The sequence below is a fragment of the Callionymus lyra genome, chromosome 15 (assembly GCF_982586985.1).
Source record: "Callionymus lyra chromosome 15, fCalLyr1.hap1.1, whole genome shotgun sequence".
NCBI classification, from domain to species: Eukaryota; Metazoa; Chordata; class Actinopteri; order Syngnathiformes; family Callionymidae; genus Callionymus; species Callionymus lyra.
The window spans coordinates 5,025,048-5,042,526 of NC_141832.1; the positions used below are offsets into that span (position 1 = coordinate 5,025,048).

At 46.2% G+C, this 17,479-nt stretch overlaps 3 protein-coding genes across 6 annotated transcripts in view; 2 read left to right on the forward strand and 1 right to left on the reverse strand.

The window, feature by feature from the left end:
• The first annotated feature begins 60 nt into the window (after positions 1–60).
• rnf25 (ring finger protein 25) lies at positions 61–4,042 on the forward strand. Of its 2 annotated transcripts, XM_087808512.1 has the most exons (10): positions 160–191; positions 1,151–1,222; positions 1,290–1,386; positions 1,451–1,518; positions 1,582–1,651; positions 1,721–1,792; positions 2,274–2,420; positions 2,485–2,574; positions 2,689–2,826; positions 3,351–4,042. In XM_087808512.1, the coding sequence occupies exons 1-10, from the start codon at positions 175–177 to the stop codon at positions 3,888–3,890; spliced, it is 1,311 nt and encodes a 436-aa protein (XP_087664638.1). In that variant the 5' UTR covers positions 160–174; the 3' UTR covers positions 3,891–4,042. The 2 variants fall into 2 exon arrangements, with proteins under 2 accessions (XP_087664639.1, XP_087664638.1); XM_087808513.1 differs by having other exon boundaries at positions 61–191; positions 1,582–1,792.
• Positions 4,043–6,162: 2,120 nt separating this feature from the next.
• kat8 (K(lysine) acetyltransferase 8) lies at positions 6,163–9,790 on the forward strand. The gene is made up of 11 exons (XM_087808511.1): positions 6,163–6,547; positions 7,326–7,400; positions 7,463–7,641; positions 7,729–7,782; positions 7,845–8,009; positions 8,072–8,161; positions 8,849–8,989; positions 9,059–9,152; positions 9,216–9,366; positions 9,426–9,580; positions 9,642–9,790. The coding sequence occupies exons 1-11, from the start codon at positions 6,244–6,246 to the stop codon at positions 9,704–9,706; spliced, it is 1,473 nt and encodes a 490-aa protein (XP_087664637.1). The 5' UTR covers positions 6,163–6,243; the 3' UTR covers positions 9,707–9,790.
• Positions 9,791–10,263: 473 nt separating this feature from the next.
• The window catches only part of LOC148064581 (xylosyltransferase 1-like), a 20,362-nt gene continuing 13,146 nt past the window's right edge, over positions 10,264–17,479 (reverse strand). For 2 of the 3 annotated variants that reach the window (XM_087808521.1, XM_087808520.1), the window contains exons 9-11: positions 12,470–12,665; positions 12,073–12,409; positions 10,264–11,369 (exon numbers count right to left, since the gene is read on the reverse strand). In XM_087808521.1, coding sequence (XP_087664647.1) covers positions 11,047–11,369; positions 12,073–12,409; positions 12,470–12,665 — 856 coding nt within the window. In that variant the 3' untranslated portion in view covers positions 10,264–11,046. The remainder of the gene's footprint in view (positions 11,370–12,072; positions 12,410–12,469; positions 12,666–17,479) is intronic. The other variant, XR_015713379.1, reaches the window with a different exon arrangement.

A 17,479-nucleotide genomic window follows, 5' to 3' on the forward strand; every position in this document is an offset into this window, starting at 1 on the left:
TAAAAAGCTTTTTTTCAAACGAAATGTTTACTCGTTCTTAAAGCACAGATCATAACAATAACAACAATAACAACAACAATAATAATGATGACGTAATCGATGAACGCAGTTATTACAGCGGCGGTCCGACAGGAGGCGCTGTGAGTCGCTGTGGCCACAGAAGAAGAATCCAACATGGCGGCGGAGAGCGAGTGAGTTTACCAACAGTCGCATTTTTACATTTTCTGCGGTTTTATTCTTAAACTGCGCTCGTGAAAACCCGCGTAAATGTTGCAGATGAATGTTTGATGACGAACATCGAAGCCTCTGTCGCTGCCTGGAGGTGCTTTGACCGCGTTAGCTTCTGTGAGAAGTTATAAATACACGTCTGACAGTCGAGTCGTGGCGTCAATTGAGACTTTAAAATGGCCATGTTAGTGACGTCAGGTCTGGTTTTAGGTGTGAAGGGTCGAGGAGGGTCTTCTGCCTACTGAGGCGTCAAACAAGCGACTAGATGTTTCTTCAGGGAAACTGTAGGAATGTGTTTGTTGACGAGTTCTTTGACGTCATGACTTGACGTGTGTGTGTGTGTGTATGTGTGTGTGTGTGTGTGTATGTGTGTGTGTGTGTGTGTGAGATATCAAATGTTTATTTGAAACCAGTTTTATCAGACAAGTCTCAGTAAAGATTCCAATATCTCAGTTTCCTTGTGATAAATACGGACTATTGCAGTTATTTCTGTTCAACTTCTTGATACTAAATCAATAGTTTGAATTATTTAGGTGATGTATTTAATAATGTTATATGTTAGAACCATTTTAAGTTGATAATAATGGAAACATAAAGCACAGTCACAGTTTTTTATGGATTAAATGTGTGTAATTATCATTGGAAGTGACAGAAAATGTCAGTAAACATGGTGGAACACGACCAATAAATCATTGTGTGAATCCATTTAAAATCCATTTGTCAGACTCATGGATCAATAAGTATCTTATGATATGGATCCAATGAATTCTCAACAGATATTTTGCGAGTTCTTGATCGATCCAAACATTCTTGATGAACGAGGACGTGTTCTCCTGCATTATTGTGGTTTGTTGGTGATGAAAACAACGTAACACTGAACCCCTCGATCCACACCGACCCGCCTCTGTTGTGTTTGTCCCAGCATTGGGTCCGAGATCGAGGTGCTGCAGTCCATCTACCTGGACGAGCTGGTGGTGGTCCGAGGTTCGGACGGGTGAGACGGACTCTCTTAGGTCCACCCTGGGTTCAGTTCTGGTCCTCATCTTTCCGTTGTCTGTCAGGAGCTGGGCCGTCAGTCTGGATCTGTATCCGTCCACGGCCGAGGACTCCGTGTCCCAGTTTGTCCGCCTGACCCTGAAACTGGACCTGAGTCAGCAGGTACCTTCAAAATAAAAGCCTTCCTGAAACAACGTGGACTCTGGAATGTTCTGTCTCTCCTCAGTACCCCTGGTCGCCTCCAAGAATCTCCATCCAGAACCCTCGAGGTCTCTCGGATGACATGCTCAGCTGGTCGGTGGTTCTGGACCCGGTGAGAGGTTCTTGGTGTCAGATTGATTTGTGTTTGTCTTTTAGTGTGGAGAACGTTCTGCAGCAGGAAGCAGAGTCTAGCCTGGGCTCGCCGGTTCTGTACCAGCTCATCGAGGTCAGTCAGCGCCGACGGTTTCGCCGGTGCTGCTCAGCGGTTCTGATGAAACCCTTCGTGTCTCTGCAGAAAGCCAAGGAGTTCCTGACCGAGAGCAACATTCCTCACGGGAACTGCGTCATCTGTCTCTACGGATTCAAGGTACCGACCCGCTCCTCAGACCCGCATCACGGCAGAGTCCGTTTTGCTGAATCGTCGCCTCAGAATATTTTTAAATTAACAGTTCAAATGTTGAAACTGTGTCTTTTTAATATTTAAACGACTTTAAATTACCAAAAAATTGAATTCATTGCATTTTATTGAAATGATAATATCAAACTCTGTGTTTTAATAAAACAAACAATTCAAAATATTGAACATTTCTAAATTCTATTATTTAAAAAAATCCACTTTGAAATATATTAGTTTAAATATTAAACAAACTCTGTAAAGAACAAATGTTTGAACTTGTTTATTTAAAAAAAAAAACCTTCAAAATGAAATTGTTTAATTAAATTATTAAAAAGTGATAACGTTTATAACCATTCAATATCCAGTTGGCTCTGATCCGTATAGAAGAGTCAGTGAGTCAGTTTCAATGAGTCCCCGACTGAGCCAGATTGACGCTACCGTCCACCTCCAGCAGGGGGAGTCCTTCACCAAGACCCGCTGCTACCATCACTTCCACTCGCACTGTCTGGGTCGATACGCCCGGTTCTCCGAGTCGGAGCTGCGGCGCCGAGAGAAGGAACTCCAGGAGGACAAGACTCGAGAGACGAACGAGCCTCAGGTCCCACCTTCATCCTCCTCCTCATCATCATCATCTAGTGTCTAACAGCGTGACCCCCTCACAGGACCTGACCGTGGTGTGTCCGGTCTGTCGGGAGACTCTGACTTACGACGTGGACCAGCTGCTGTCTTCAGCGCCGCCTCAGCAGCCAGAGGTACCGAGTACATGTTGACACTCAAGTATTTTTTATCGCCATTCATTTGTTCCTACGTTGAAAGGTTTCGTTTTATTTGGAATATTTACATTTTTAATGTTTTCAAAATGAAAGCCGGACGGGCGCGCGACCCACACGGCGTTCCGGCAGAAGTGGAGCGAGCTGCAGAAGGTTCTGGATCGTCAGCGGGCCAAAGGAGGGATCATCGACCCGGAGGAGGAGTCCAACCGGTTCCTCATCCACATTAACCAGGTACTGCCTGAGCGTCGTCTGTCAGGAAGTGATGTCACGGGTGCACTTCCTGTTTCTCTTTAGAGTCAAACTACGAATGAAGGTATTTTATAAACGAAAATGAATTATTTGTGCTTTTAAAAGAAGGAAAGAAACATAAAAATTAAGCCCAAGAAGAAGAAAATATAATAAAATACTGTAAATAGTAAAAGTACTTTTTAATTTTTCCTCAGTTTGTATCAAACTGAGGAATAATTCTACTCGGATATCTTTATAAATACATGATAAATAAGCACTCGTATCAAAACATAACACAAAAAGATGAATATATCAAATAAAATACCATAATACTGCATAAATATCCTTTAAAAAAGTAATTAAAGATGATATAATATGAAACTTTAATATATACATGGATGAAGCAGATGTACAAGTACATGACACTGTGATGTTTATTTCAATATTCGTCTTTCGATTCTTTTGACTTTTACTGAGAATGTTGAGATTATTTGAAATACTTGATTTAATCCTTTCGTCTCCTGCAGGCTCCGGCTGCTGCCGAGGACCAGGACCAGGTCCAGGAGGGAGACCCGCCTCCCGCGGCCCCGGCATCGGATCAGGCGCCGCTTCAAACCGAGCAACTGGCGGAACTTTTCGCCTCCAGACTCTCACACTGTCGAGACCCTCGGCAGGATCACGGTCAGTCCAGGGGGAACCGGCGGGGGGGGAGGTCCAGACCGCACCGGGGCAGAACCACGGCTGCCAGAGACAAGCTGGACCCAGACGGGACTCTGAAGAACAGAGCAGGGAACTCGCGCCAGGTGATCCCGGAGCCTCCGGATCCACCTTCAGGTCTGGACTCGGAGCGACTCCGAGATCCTGAAGATCGTGGACGCAGAAGAGGTTTCCAGCACCATCACGCCGCTCCGCGGGCCGGGGTGTCGGGACCCACGCACTGGGACGGACGGCCCGGTCGACCCAGAGGAGGACATTTCCACAGAGGACGAGGACGAGGAGGGCGAGGAGGAGGAATCTTCCACCAGAGGGCAGCAGAGTGTGACAGAGCAAGAGAAGAGCTGCTCTGACAAAGAGCTCGTGGAGGTTCAGCATCGGAGTCGGAACATCTGGTCCTTCGAGGTCCTCTCTGCCTGGAGACCAGGTCCCGCTCCCAGGCTTGCACTTTGACCTCGGACCACAGAAGTCCACTGACAACAATTAAAATGATATTTGAGGAAAATTTGAAAATGTTTCCTTTCATTGTTGAAGGTGCAGGTTTGATGGACCATACTTCATGTCCCGTCCTTTCATGTCCCGTCCTTTCATCTCCCGTCCTTTCATCTCCCGTCCTTCCATGTCCCGTCCTTTCATCTCCCGTCCTTTCATCTCCCGTCCTTTCATGTCCCGTCCTTTCATGTCCCGTCCTTTCATCTCCCGTCCTTTCATGTCCCGTCCTTTCATGTCCCGTCCTTTCATCTCCCGTCCTTTCATGTCCGGTCCTTTCATCTCCCGTCCTTTCATCTCCCGTCCTTTCATCTCCCGTCCTTTCATGTCCCGTCCTTTCATGTCCCGTCCTTTCATCTCCCGTCCTTTTATCTCCCGTCCTTTTATCTCCCGTCCTTTCATCTCCCGTCCTTTCATCTCCCGTCCTTTCATCTCCCGTCCTTTCATGTCCCGTCCTTTCATGTCCCGTCCTTTCATGTCCCGTCCTTTCATGTCCCGTCCTTTTATCTCCCGTCCTTTTATCTCCCGTCCTTTCATGTCCGGTCCTTTCATCTCTTGTCCTTTCATGTCCCGTCCTTTTATCTCCCGTCCTTTCATGTCCGGTCCTTTCATCTCTTGTCCTTTCATCTCCCGTCCTTTTATCTCCCGTCCTTTCATGTCCGGTCCTTTCATCTCCCGTCCTTTTATCTCCCGTCCTTTCATCTCCCGTCCTTTCATGTCCCTTCCTTTCATCTCTTGTCCTTTTATCTCCCGTCCTTTTATCTCCCGTCCTTTTATCTCCCGTCCTTTCATCTCCCGTCCTTTCATGTCCCTTCCTTTCATCTCTTGTCCTTTTATCTCCCGTCCTTTTATCTCCCGTCCTGTCATGTCCGGTCCTTTCATCTCTTGTCCTTTCATCTCCCGTCCTTTTATCTCCCGTCCTTTCATGTCCGGTCCTTTCATCTCCCGTCCTTTTATCTCCCGTCCTTTTATCTCCCGTCCTTTCATCTCCCGTCCTTTCATGTCCCTTCCTTTCATCTCTTGTCCTTTTATCTCCCGTCCTTTTATCTCCCGTCCTTTCATCTCCCGTCCTTTCATGTCCCTTCCTTTCATCTCTTGTCCTTTTATCTCCCGTCCTTTTATCTCCCGTCCTTTTATCTCCCGTCCTTTCATGTCCCTTCCTTTCATCTCCCGTCCTTTCATGTCCCTTCCTTTCATCTCTTGTCCTTTCATCTCCCGTCCTTTTATCTCCCGTCCTTTCATCTCCCGTCCTTTCATGTCCCTTCCTTTCATCTCTTGTCCTTTTATCTCCCGTCCTTTCATCTCCCGTCCTTTCATGTCCCTTCCTTTCATCTCTTGTCCTTTCACCTTCCTTTCATCTCCTGTCCTTCCGTCTCCTGTCCTTTGTTCTCCCATCCTTTCATCTCCCGTCCTTTGGTCTCCCATTTCTTCCATCTACTGTCCTTTCATCCTGTCATCTCTTGTCCTTTCATCTCCTGTCCTCTCATCTCACATTCTCTCATCTCCTGTCCTTTCATCTTGTCTTGTCTAGTTTAATTAAGATAAATAATTTGACAAACATTGTGCTGATTTAGGTGGGTCTTAAATTGTTCTATGACCTCTATTATACTCAATTATACTCATCAGTTTCTTTTTGCACAAAACTCTCATTTAATAAAGATATTTTACATTAGAAAATTACAAATTTCAAACTCGCCCCTAAAACTCCAGTTTTGAACATTAAAAACGAATAATAAAAATAAGGTTTGCTGCTTAATGTACACATTAGAAAAACACCTAAAGGCAGAAGTAACTCTCACCATGTTTACATAAACATTTATTTTGTTTCACGAACACCTCCACCACCAGAGTGACGTCAGAATGTTTCATTTAAACCGTAGTCTCGTTTGGCGAGATTTCAGTTGGGAGAGAACTTTATTGAGTAATAACTTCAAAACGGAGCAACGTCATCAGGTTAAAGTTACCATTTATTTATTATTATGCATTTAGATTAAATTATTTACGTTGATAAAACGTAATATTTTGTAGATAAATGTTGTACTTCAAAGTAAAAATGAATAAAGGAAGAACGTCAAACTGATACGACTGCGCATGCGCGGGATGAGCGCCACCCTCCTCCCACCAGTGGGCGGGGCCTTGTGCTCTGACGCCATCTTGGACGTTTGTTGTCGAACCAACGTTCGCTTCTGCGTCGAATGTTTCCGCGAGTTCGCAGGCATGACGGGCGGAGGTGAGTACCACAAGACCTACAGCACCGGGAAGGACTCGGAACCGGGCACGGACGTGGACATGGACTCGAGCCTGATGGGCAGCGAGCGCGGCGAGCTGGACACGAGCGTCGCGGCTCCGTGCTCGTCCAACGGCAGCGGCGGCGAGGACGAGGACGCGGAGGCCGGATGTCCCGGCGGCGGCCCGGGGGTCCGGCACATCCTGGACCGGGACGCGGTGCTCGCCATGGAGCAGGAGGTGTCGGTGCAGATCGGAGAGACGTACCTGTGTCAGCGGACCGACAAGACGTGGCGTGAGTGTTTCAAGCTTTATTTAAAAACATTAGTTTACATTTACAAAGGTTGTCAGTCGAGCTCGTTGCCTGGCAACCACCATCTCCCGCGAAACTCTGGCTTATTAAAGTAATTATGAACTTATTGATACGTTTGTTTAAAATATTGTGAGATAAACCCACGATATTATCACGATTGTTATGCTTAAATTGACACAAACTCGTCTGAAACTTTAATTTGTTTCTAATATATCATTAGAACATGTTAAAGAATAAAAGTCAAATAACCTAAAGTATTTTTTTACTATCACAGGGTTGTTCAAATATTATTAGTATTTCCTCAGGGGCCACATTTGTAGGAGCACACACGCCAAAAGATAGAAGAGCATGATGGGTAAAGTTAAAAGAATAAAAAGGACAAACAATATAGTTTAATATAAAATAGGTTCATGTTGTTATTTATTATGGAAAATATCACAATATTGAAGTGTATTAATATCGTATTAATATTCAACTGCATTGTATACGTTTCTTTATTGACAAATATTCAGTGTTTTGTGTTGCAACTAAACCTCCGACCGCTAGATGGCAGTCATTACATCCTCATCAATAAAAGAGCAATTAGAAACCTGGCAATGACTGAGAATGAGAGGATACAGTTGACACCAGCAGCCTTTTAAGTAGATACTTGGGAATGTTTTGCTCAGTTTTATCTGTTATTGTTGTGTTTTATTGTTGTTTATGTTAATGTTGTTTGTGTTATTGTTGTTTATGTTCTTGTTGTTGTTGTTGTGTCCAGACACAGCGGAGGTGATCCAGTCCCGACTAAACGAGCAGGAGGGCCGACAAGAGTTCTACGTCCACTACGTGGGATGTAAGGAGGTGCAGGGGGTCCGGACCCGGACGTGACTCAACACATGTTCAATGCGTCTCCAGTCAACCGGCGTCTGGACGAGTGGGTCGGCAAGTCCCGCCTGGCGCTCACCAAGATGGTGAAGGACGCGGTCCGGAAGAGCGTGGAGATCGGCGGCCTGGGCGACCTGGTGGACCAGCCCGAGAGGAAGATCACCCGCAACCAGAAGCGCAAGCACGACGAGATCAACCACGTGCAGAAGGTGCGTGGTGATGATGATGATGATGATGATGATGATGATGATGATGATGACGACGAGGTCACCGAGTGACGCCGATCCTCTCCACAGACCTACGCCGAGATGGACCCGACCACGGCGGCGCTGGAGAAGGAGCACGAGGCGGTATGACGATGGCGGCGTGATCGGAGCGAGGGGGCGTCTTGATCACTCCGGTCTCTCCTCAGATCACCAAGGTCAAGTACGTGGACAAGATCCAGATCGGCAACTTCGAGATCGACGCCTGGTACTTCTCGCCGTTCCCAGAGGACTACGGCAAACAACCCAAGCTGTGGATCTGCGAGTACTGCCTCAAGTACATGAAGTTCGAGAAGACGTTCCGGCACCACCTGGTCAGTACGCTGGCGGTCGTCGTGGCGAGGGTGTTATCGTGACCTCTGACCTCTGCCTGCAGTCCTACTGCCAGTGGAAGCAGCCGCCGGGCAAGGAGATCTACAGGAGGAGCAACATCTCCGTGTACGAGGTCGACGGTCGCGACCACAAGGTCAGTGTATATTGATATTTTTAATACTCGCTTTTTACACCGTTTTATATTGTTCTTCCATATTTTCTTACTTTATTGTCTTTTAATTTTCATTTAAAACTTTAGCTTTGATGTATTTTTTCAACTTTTTTCAATTGAATAATTTCTAAATAAAAAGGTTTAATCTTGTTTTATTAATTGAGTTAAAACATGTTTCTATTTATTTTTCTCTTGTTTTTCTTTGCACACGTCACTTTAATTGTTGGTTTTAATTGATATAAATGATCATTTGCATGTAAAGTCAGTCGTCAAACCGTCTCTTTGAATGTCTTTTCATTATTTAGTTTGATATTCTAATTCCAATCATTTCAAAATAAGTAGTTTTTAAGCTCAAAGCTACTCGATGGAACTTTCAGCCAATCATGTGACGTGCAGACGATCATGTGACGTAGACTCAGTAAATCCAGTAGCTCTGAGCTCTGTTGGTTTTGTCTGGTGACTATTATACCAACATTTATATTGAATTTAAATTACTATACATTTAACATTGTTTACTTTACTTTTTAATTGTATCTTTTGAATATTTGGAATTAAAATATCCAGCTCTGTGTTAAACATTTAAACATTTTATTATAAAAATAAACCAAACTCAACATTTCATCACAGAAATGATTAACAAGTTGAATCTTTAAACACGTGTGTCTTCAGATCTACTGTCAGAACCTGTGCCTTCTGGCCAAACTCTTCCTGGACCACAAGACTCTGTACTTCGACGTGGAGCCGTTCATCTTCTACATCCTCACCGAGGTCAACAGGCAGGGGGCGCACATCGTCGGCTACTTCTCCAAGGTGGGTCGCCCTCTCCCGCGCTCCGGCGCCCCCAGCTGGTCACGCCCGGTGTTTGTCTCCCCCCCGCAGGAGAAGGAGTCGCCGGACGGCAACAACGTGGCGTGCATCCTCACGCTGCCGCCGTACCAGCGCCGCGGCTACGGGAAGTTCCTCATCGCCTTCAGTGAGTGACGCGCCCCGGTCCCGGTGCCGACCCGCGACCTCTGACCCACGTGTGTGTGTTCAGGCTACGAGCTGTCCAAGCTGGAGAGCGCCGTCGGGTCGCCGGAGAAGCCGCTGTCGGACCTCGGGAAGCTGAGCTACAGAAGCTATTGGTCCTGGGTCCTGCTGGAGATCCTGAGGGACTTCAGGGGGACGCTGTCCATCAAAGACCTGAGGTACACACTCTCGCACACACACACACTGGCGCGTCACTCACGTGTGCGTCGCTCCGCAGTCAGATGACCAGCATCACTCAGAGTGACATCATCAGCACGCTGCAGTCGCTCAACATGGTCAAGTACTGGAAGGGTCAGCACGTCATCTGTGTGACCCCCAAACTGGTGGAGGAGCACCTGAAGAGCGCCCAGTACAAGAGACCCCCCATCACAGGTGAGAACCCCCCCCACACACACTCTTTACAACGGTCATGTGACTCTGCTCTGGTCCACAGTCGACACCCTCTGTCTGAAGTGGGCCCCCCCCAAAAACAAACAGGTCAAGCTCAACAAGAAGTGATGTCATCGGAGGTCATGTGACCCAGAGGAGGAGGAGCCAGAGCCGTTGTTGTTCTATTGTAAATAAATGTTGATATTTTCTTAACTCGTTTGTTTGATCGTTCGCCGCGAGACCGACTCGTGACAAACTCACGGTCGAGGATTTATTCGTTATTTAATCTGAACTTTTTGTTGCTTCGCTCAGAATAAAAGTGGCTAAAAAAGATGCTTTAATCCAAAAATGTATTAAAAAAGTTGCTTTAATAAAAAAATTATAATAAAATTGCGTTGATCAAAACCAAATCAATAAAAATGAAAAAATCAATTTAAAGAAAGTGGCTTTGGTGAAAAAAAATCAAACAAGAAAAAATGTTTTTATAATTTAAGTTACTTTTTTTTTTTTGAAGGAATATTTTTTATGAAGCAACATTTTTTTAAAAATTTTTTTATAAGCAAATTCTTAGTTGAAAATATTTTTGTCTCAATAATAAAGAAGAAAAATGTTATTGTTCGTCTGTGGCGCCCCCTGCTGGAGCCGAGTCGTAACATTGACCCTGAAAATGACAAACTTGACTGAAGTTGAATCAATATTTTATTCTTATCATTTAAATATCGAACTAAATTTCCAAACAACAAAAAAAAGGCACATTTTCCAAGAATTCCTGCGCGACCAAGAGGCCGAGAAGGAAAAATCTCTCCACATTCAAACACTTTCTGACACGAAGAGACACAAAGTTTCAATAAGTTAAAAATACTTTCCAGTTCTTTGAATTGTTCATAAATCACTTGTGCAAAATGAGAAGTTCACAACTTGAATAGAAAATTTTCTTTCACAATGAAAGTGTCGAAGCACTTCAGAATAAAATTCTGAACGTCCAGGAGCAGCAGACGGAGTCTTTGTGGACTATAAATAAATAAATATTTTTTCCTTCATCGTCAGTTACCGGATCCGTCCTTCCTCTGCCTGATCCGTCCTTCCTCTGATCCGTTCTTCCTCTGCCTGATCCGTCCTTCCTCTGCCTGATCCGTCCTTCCTCTGCCTGATCCGTCCTCCCTCTGCCTGATCCGTTCTTCCTCTGCCTGATCCGTCCTTCCTCTGATCCGTTCTTCCTCTGCCTGATCCGTCCTTCCTCTGCCTGATCCGTCCTTCCTCTGCCTGATCCGTCCTCCCTCTGCCTGATCCGTTCTTCCTCTGCCTGATCCGTCCTTCCTCTGCCTGATCCGTCCTTCCTCTGCCTGATCCGTCCTTCTCCGTCCTTCCTCTGCCTGATCCGTCCTCCCTCTGCCTGATCCGTTCTTCCTCTGCCTGATCCGTCCTTCCTCTGCCTGATCCGTCCTCCCTCTTCCTGATCCGTCCTCCCTCTACCGGATCCGTCCGTTGGCTCTGGGCATACTCAGTTCAGACTTAGGGTCCGGGCTGACGGAGCTCCAGACTGTCTCACGGCAGGTCTCCAGGCCCGGACAGACGCTCGGACCCATCGAGCAGACGTCCGCCGCCGACCAGGCGCCGTCCAGCAGCCTGTTGATCCAGAGTCTCAACGGCGCCCCCGTCAGGCCGGCGTTGACCTCTGCTTCCTCCACCGCTCTCAGGCTGACCGGCAGACGCAGGACCGGGTTGAGTCCGTGGAAGCTCTGCTCCATGTACGAGTTCCTGGGCGGGCCTCCGTTTAGACGCAGCGCCTCCTCTGGACACAACAGGGAGTGCAGTCAGTATAATGGACTGTGATGTCATTTGTCGCTTTATTATTCAAATAGAGAGAAAAACTAAAACTACATTTTCAATTTAAAAATTCTTTAATAAACAAAATATCTCTACGTTTTTATTATTAAAGCAACTTCTTTTTTTTAATAAAAATAACAATTTAAAGCATTTAAAATGGAAAGTTTTCCCCGTGGCGCCCCCTGTTGGAGCTGAGCCTGAATGACGCCATGAAAATCATTTAAACTTGACTGAAGTTGAAACTATAATTTATTTTAATTATTTAACTAGAATCTTAAACAACGTTCCTCCAATTGAAAAATGGATTTTCAATGACGTTTTTTTAATTGAAATAGTTTCAGTTTAAGTCGTATTAATGTTGGACAGTTGTGTGTTATTGTTATTTATTCATTTAACTCTTTAAAAAGTTTCTTTAATCCTTAAAATAATCGAAAGAAAATTGACTGAAGCAACTTTCAATAATTTAATATTGGAAAGTTCTTTATTTAAGTCTTGTTTTATTCATTTAGTTTTCATTGATTATTTTTTACCAAAACAATATTTTTATTAAAACAATATTATTTCAATTAAAGAAACTTTTTTGATTAAAACTTTTTTTCTGATTTGATTGAAGCATCTTGAATTGAAACTATAACTAAAATAAAAAAACACAATAACAAAGATCAAACCTCGCTGCAGCGCCCTCCACTGGTGGACCTCCAGCGGCGCCACCACGAAGCTGGTCTGACCCAGCAGGCTCCAGTGCTGCAGGACCCTCAGGGTCCAGCGGCCCGGGCGCAGCGGGGGGTTGAGGGGGGGCCGGTAGTGGGTCACCTCGGCCGCCGCGTCCACCAGGATGTCGTAGGTCGCGGCGATGACGTTGGTCGGGTCGATCCAGACCACGGTGGCCGTCAGGTTGTTCTGGCCCCGGCTCCAGCGCTGCACCGCCACCGGCTCGTCCCTGGGGCCCAGAAGACCCCCCCAGTTCCTGAAGAGCCGCTCCTTGGGGTCCCAGTCGGCTCCCACCTGCAGAGGTCAGAGGTCAAGGGTTGCCACAGGGCGACCCGGGGGTCGTGCGAGCGAGACCTGCACGTGAAGGAGTCGGTTGTTGGGGTGGGGGGGGCTGGCCAGCGTGAAGTGGTCCTGGCGGGTCACCCAGGTCTCCAGCGCCTCCTGCTGGCCCGACTCTTGGTTGGTGGTCACGTGACGGACCAGGTAGCCCCGGAACTGGTCGGACAGGAAGTAGACGTGCACCGACTGTGGGTGACCAGTGGGCACCAACCTGTGACACACACACACACACACACACTGATGTTTGGCGCCTCCTAGTGTCTGTAGCATTATTGCACATGTTCACACAGACACACAAAAAGACATACAAATACACAAAAGCAAACAAATGTACAGAAACACACAAATGTGCACGGACACATACACACGTGCACAGACACACACAGATATACACAAACACACACACATACAGATACACACACACACATAGACTAATACAAAGACGCCGACACACACACAGATATACACAAACACACACACATACAGATACACACACATACAAAGACACAGACACACACAGATATACACAAACACACACACATACAGATACACACACACATAGGCACACACACACATACAAAGACACAAACAAACACAGATATACACAAACACACATACATACAGATACACACACACATAGACACACACACACATACAAAGACACAGACACACACACAGATATACACAAACACACACACATACAGATACACAAACACATAGACACACACAAAGACACGGACACACACACAGATATACACAAACACACACACATACAGATACACACACACACACATACAAAGACACAGACACACACACAGATATACACAAACACATATACACATACAAAGACACAGCCACACACAGAGATATACACAAACACACACACACACACATACAAATACACACACACACAGATATACACAAACACAAACACACATACATACAAATACACAGAAACACACAGAGATATACACAAACACACACACACATACAAAGACACAGACACACACACAGATATACACAAACACACACACACATACAAAGACACAGACACACACACAGATATAGACAAACACACACACATACAGATACACAAACACATACACACATACAAAGACAAAGACCCCCACACACACAAAGACACAGACACACAAACAGATATACAAAAACACACACACATACAAATACACAGACACACACACACATACAAATACACAGACACACTCCACCATGTCACTGACAAGAGTCTACTTGTTCATCTAGGGCGGTGAGGCAGTAAACACACACACACACCCACACACGGGCACAGTGGAGTGTGTGTGTGTGAGCATAAAATCACATTCATCAGCAGCATAATGTGTGTGTGTGTGTGTCTCTATATGAGTGTGTATATGAGTGTGTAACTACAGTGCGGCTCCCTGTGTGGTCCCTCTATATGAGTGTGTGTATATGTGTGTGTACCTGCAGTGTGGGTCCTTGTGTGGTCCCTCTATATGAGTGTGTGTATATGTGTGTGTACCTGCAGTGTGAGTCCTTGTGTGGTCCCTCTATATGTGTGTGTATATGTGTGTGTACCTGCAGTGTGGGTCCTTGTGTGGTCCCTCTATATGAGTGTGTATATGTGTGTGTACCTGCAGTGTGAGTCCTTGTGTGGTCCCTCTATATGAGTGTGTATATGTGTGTGTACCCACAGTGTGGGTCCTTGTGTGGTCCCTCTATATGAGTGTGTATATGTGTGTGTACCTGCAGTGTGGGTCCTTGTGTGGTCCCTCTATATGAGTGTGTATATGTGTGTGTACCTGCAGTGTGAGTCCTTGTGTGGTCCCTCTATATGTGTGTGTACCTGCAGTGTGAGTCCTTGTGTGGTCCCTCTATATGAGTGTGTATATGTGTGTGTACCTGCAGTGCGGGTCCTTGTGTGGTCCCTCTATATGAGTGTGTATATGTGTGTGTGTACCAGCAGTGCGGGTCCTTGTGTGGTCCCTCTATATGAGTGTGTATATGTGTGTGTGTACCTGCAGTGCGGGTCCTTGTGTGGTCCCTCTATATGAGTGTGTATATGTGTGTGTACCTGCAGTGTGGGTCCTTGTGTGGTCCCTCTATATGAGTGTGTATATGTGTGTGTGTACCAGCAGTGTGGGTCCTTGTGTGGTCCCTCTATATGAGTGTGTATATGTGTGTGTACCTGCAGTGTGGGTCCTTGTGTGGTCCCTCTATATGACTGTGTATATGTGTGTGTGTACCTGCAGTGCGGGTCCTTGTGTGGTCCCTCTATATGAGTGTGTATATGTGTGTGTGTACCTGCAGTGCGGGTCCTTGTGTGGTCCCTCTATATGAGTGTGTATATGTGTGTGTGTACCTGCAGTGCGGGTCCTTGTGTGGTCCCTCTATATGAGTGTGTATATGTGTGTGTGTACCTGCAGTGCGGGTCCTTGTGTGGTCCCTCTATATGAGTGTGTATATGTGTGTGTGTACCTGCAGTGCGGGTCCTTGTGTGGTCCCTCTATATGAGTGTGTATATGTGTGTGTGTACCAGCAGTGCGGGTCCTTGTGTGGTCCCTCTATATGAGTGTGTATATGTGTGTGTGTACCTGCAGTGCGGGTCCTTGTGTGGTCCCTCTATATGAGTGTGTATATGTGTGTGTACCTGCAGTGTGGGTCCTTGTGTGGTCCCTCTATATGAGTGTGTATATGTGTGTGTACCTGCAGTGTGGGTCCTTGTGTGGTCCCTCTATATGAGTGTGTATATGTGTGTGTACCTGCAGTGCGGGTCCTTGTGTGGTCCCTCTATATGAGTGTGTATATGTGTGTGTACCTGCAGTGTGGGTCCTTGTGTGGTCCCTCTATATGACTGTGTATATGTGTGTGTACCTGCAGTGTGGGTCCTTGTCTGGTCCCTCTATATGAGTGTGTATATGTGTGTGTACCTGCAGTGTGGGTCCTTGTCTGGTCCCTCTATATGAGTGTGTATATGTGTGTGTACCTGCAGTGTGGGTCCTTGTGTGGTCCCTCTATATGAGTGTGTATAGGTATGTGTACCTACAGTGTGGGTCCTTGTGTGGTCCCTCTATATGAGTGTGTATATGTGTGTGTACCTGCAGTGTGGGTCCTTGTGTGGTCCCTCTATATGAGTGTGTATATGTGTGTGTACCTGCAGTGTGGGTCCTTGTGTGGTCCCTCTATATGAGTGTGTATATGTGTGTGTACCTGCAGTGTGGGTCCTTGTCTGGTCCCTCTATATGAGTGTGTATATGTGTGTGTACCTGCAGTGTGGGTCCTTGTCTGGTCCCTCTATATGAGTGTGTATATGTGTGTGTACCTGCAGTGTGGGTCCTTGTCTGGTCCCTCTATATGAGTGTGTATATATGAGTGTGTATATGTGTGTGTGTACCAGCAGTGTGGGTCCTTGTGTGGTCCCTCTATATGAGTGTGTATGTGTGTGTACCTGCAGTGTGGGTCCTTGTGTGGTCCCTCTATATGAGTGTGTATATATGAGAGTGTATATATGTGTGTACCAGCAGTGTGGGTCCTTGTGTGGTCCCTCTATATGAGTGTGTATATGTGTGTGTACCAGCAGTGTGGGTCCTTGTGTGGTCCCTCTATATGAGTGTGTATATGTGTGTGTACCTGCAGTGTGGGTCCTTGTGTGGTCCCTCTATATGAATGTGTATATATGTGTGTACCAGCAGTGTGGGTCCTTGTGTGGTCCCTCTATATGAGTGTGTATATGTGTGTGTGTACCTGCAGTGCGGGTCCTTGTGTGGTCCCTCTATATGAGTGTGTATATGTGTGTGTAACAGCAGTGTGGGTCCTTGTGTGGTCCCTCTATATGAGTGTGTATATGTGTGTGTACCTGCAGTGTGGGTCCTTGTGTGGTCCCTCTATATGAGTGTGTGTATATGTGTGTGTACCTGCAGTGTGGGTCCTTGTGTGGTCCCTCTATATGAGTGTGTATATGTGTGTGTACCTGCAGTGTGGGTCCTTGTGTGGTCCCTCTATATGAGTGTGTGTATATGTGTGTGTACCTGCAGTGTGGGTCCTTGTGTGGTCCCTCTATATGAGTGTGTATATGTGTGTGTACCTGCAGTGTGGGTCCTTGTGTGGTCCCTCTATATGAGTGTGTATATATGTGTGTACCAGCAGTGTGGGTCCTTGTGTGGTCCCTCTATATGAGTGTGTATATGTGTGTGTACCTGCAGTGTGAGTCCTTGTGTGGTCCCTCTATATGAGTGTGTATATGTGTGTGTGTACCTGCAGTGCGGGTCCTTGTGTGGTCCCTCTATATGAGTGTGTATATGTGTGTGTGTACCTGCAGTGCGGGTCCTTGTGTGGTCCCTCTATATGAGTGTGTATATGTGTGTGTGTACCTGCAGTGCGGGTCCTTGTGTGGTCCCTCTATATGAGTGTGTATATGTGTGTGTGTACCTGCAGTGCGGGTCCTTGTGTGGTCCCTCTATATGAGTGTGTATATGTGTGTGTACCTGCAGTGTGGGTCCTTGTCTGGTCCCTCTATATGAGTGTGTATATGTGTGTGTACCTGCAGTGTGGGTCCTTGTCTGGTCCCTCTATATGAGTGTGTATATATGAGTGTGTATATGTGTGTGTGTACCAGCAGTGTGGGTCCTTGTGTGGTCCCTCTATATGAGTGTGTATGTGTGTGTACCTGCAGTGCGGGTCCTTGTGTGGTCCCTCTATATGAGTGTGTATATATTAGAGTGTATATATGTGTGTACCAGCAGTGTGGGTCCTTGTGTGGTCCCTCTATATGAGTGTGTATATGTGTGTGTACCAGCAGTGTGGGTCCTTGTGTGGTCCCTCTATATGAGTGTGTATATGTGTGTGTACCTGCAGTGTGGGTCCTTGTGTGGTCCCTCTATATGAGTGTGTATATGTGTGTGTGTACCTGCAGTGCGGGTCCTTGTGTGGTCCCTCTATATGAGTGTGTATATGTGTGTGTGTACCTGCAGTGTGAGTCCTTGTGTGGTCCCTCTATATGAGTGTGTATATGTGTGTGTACCAGCAGTG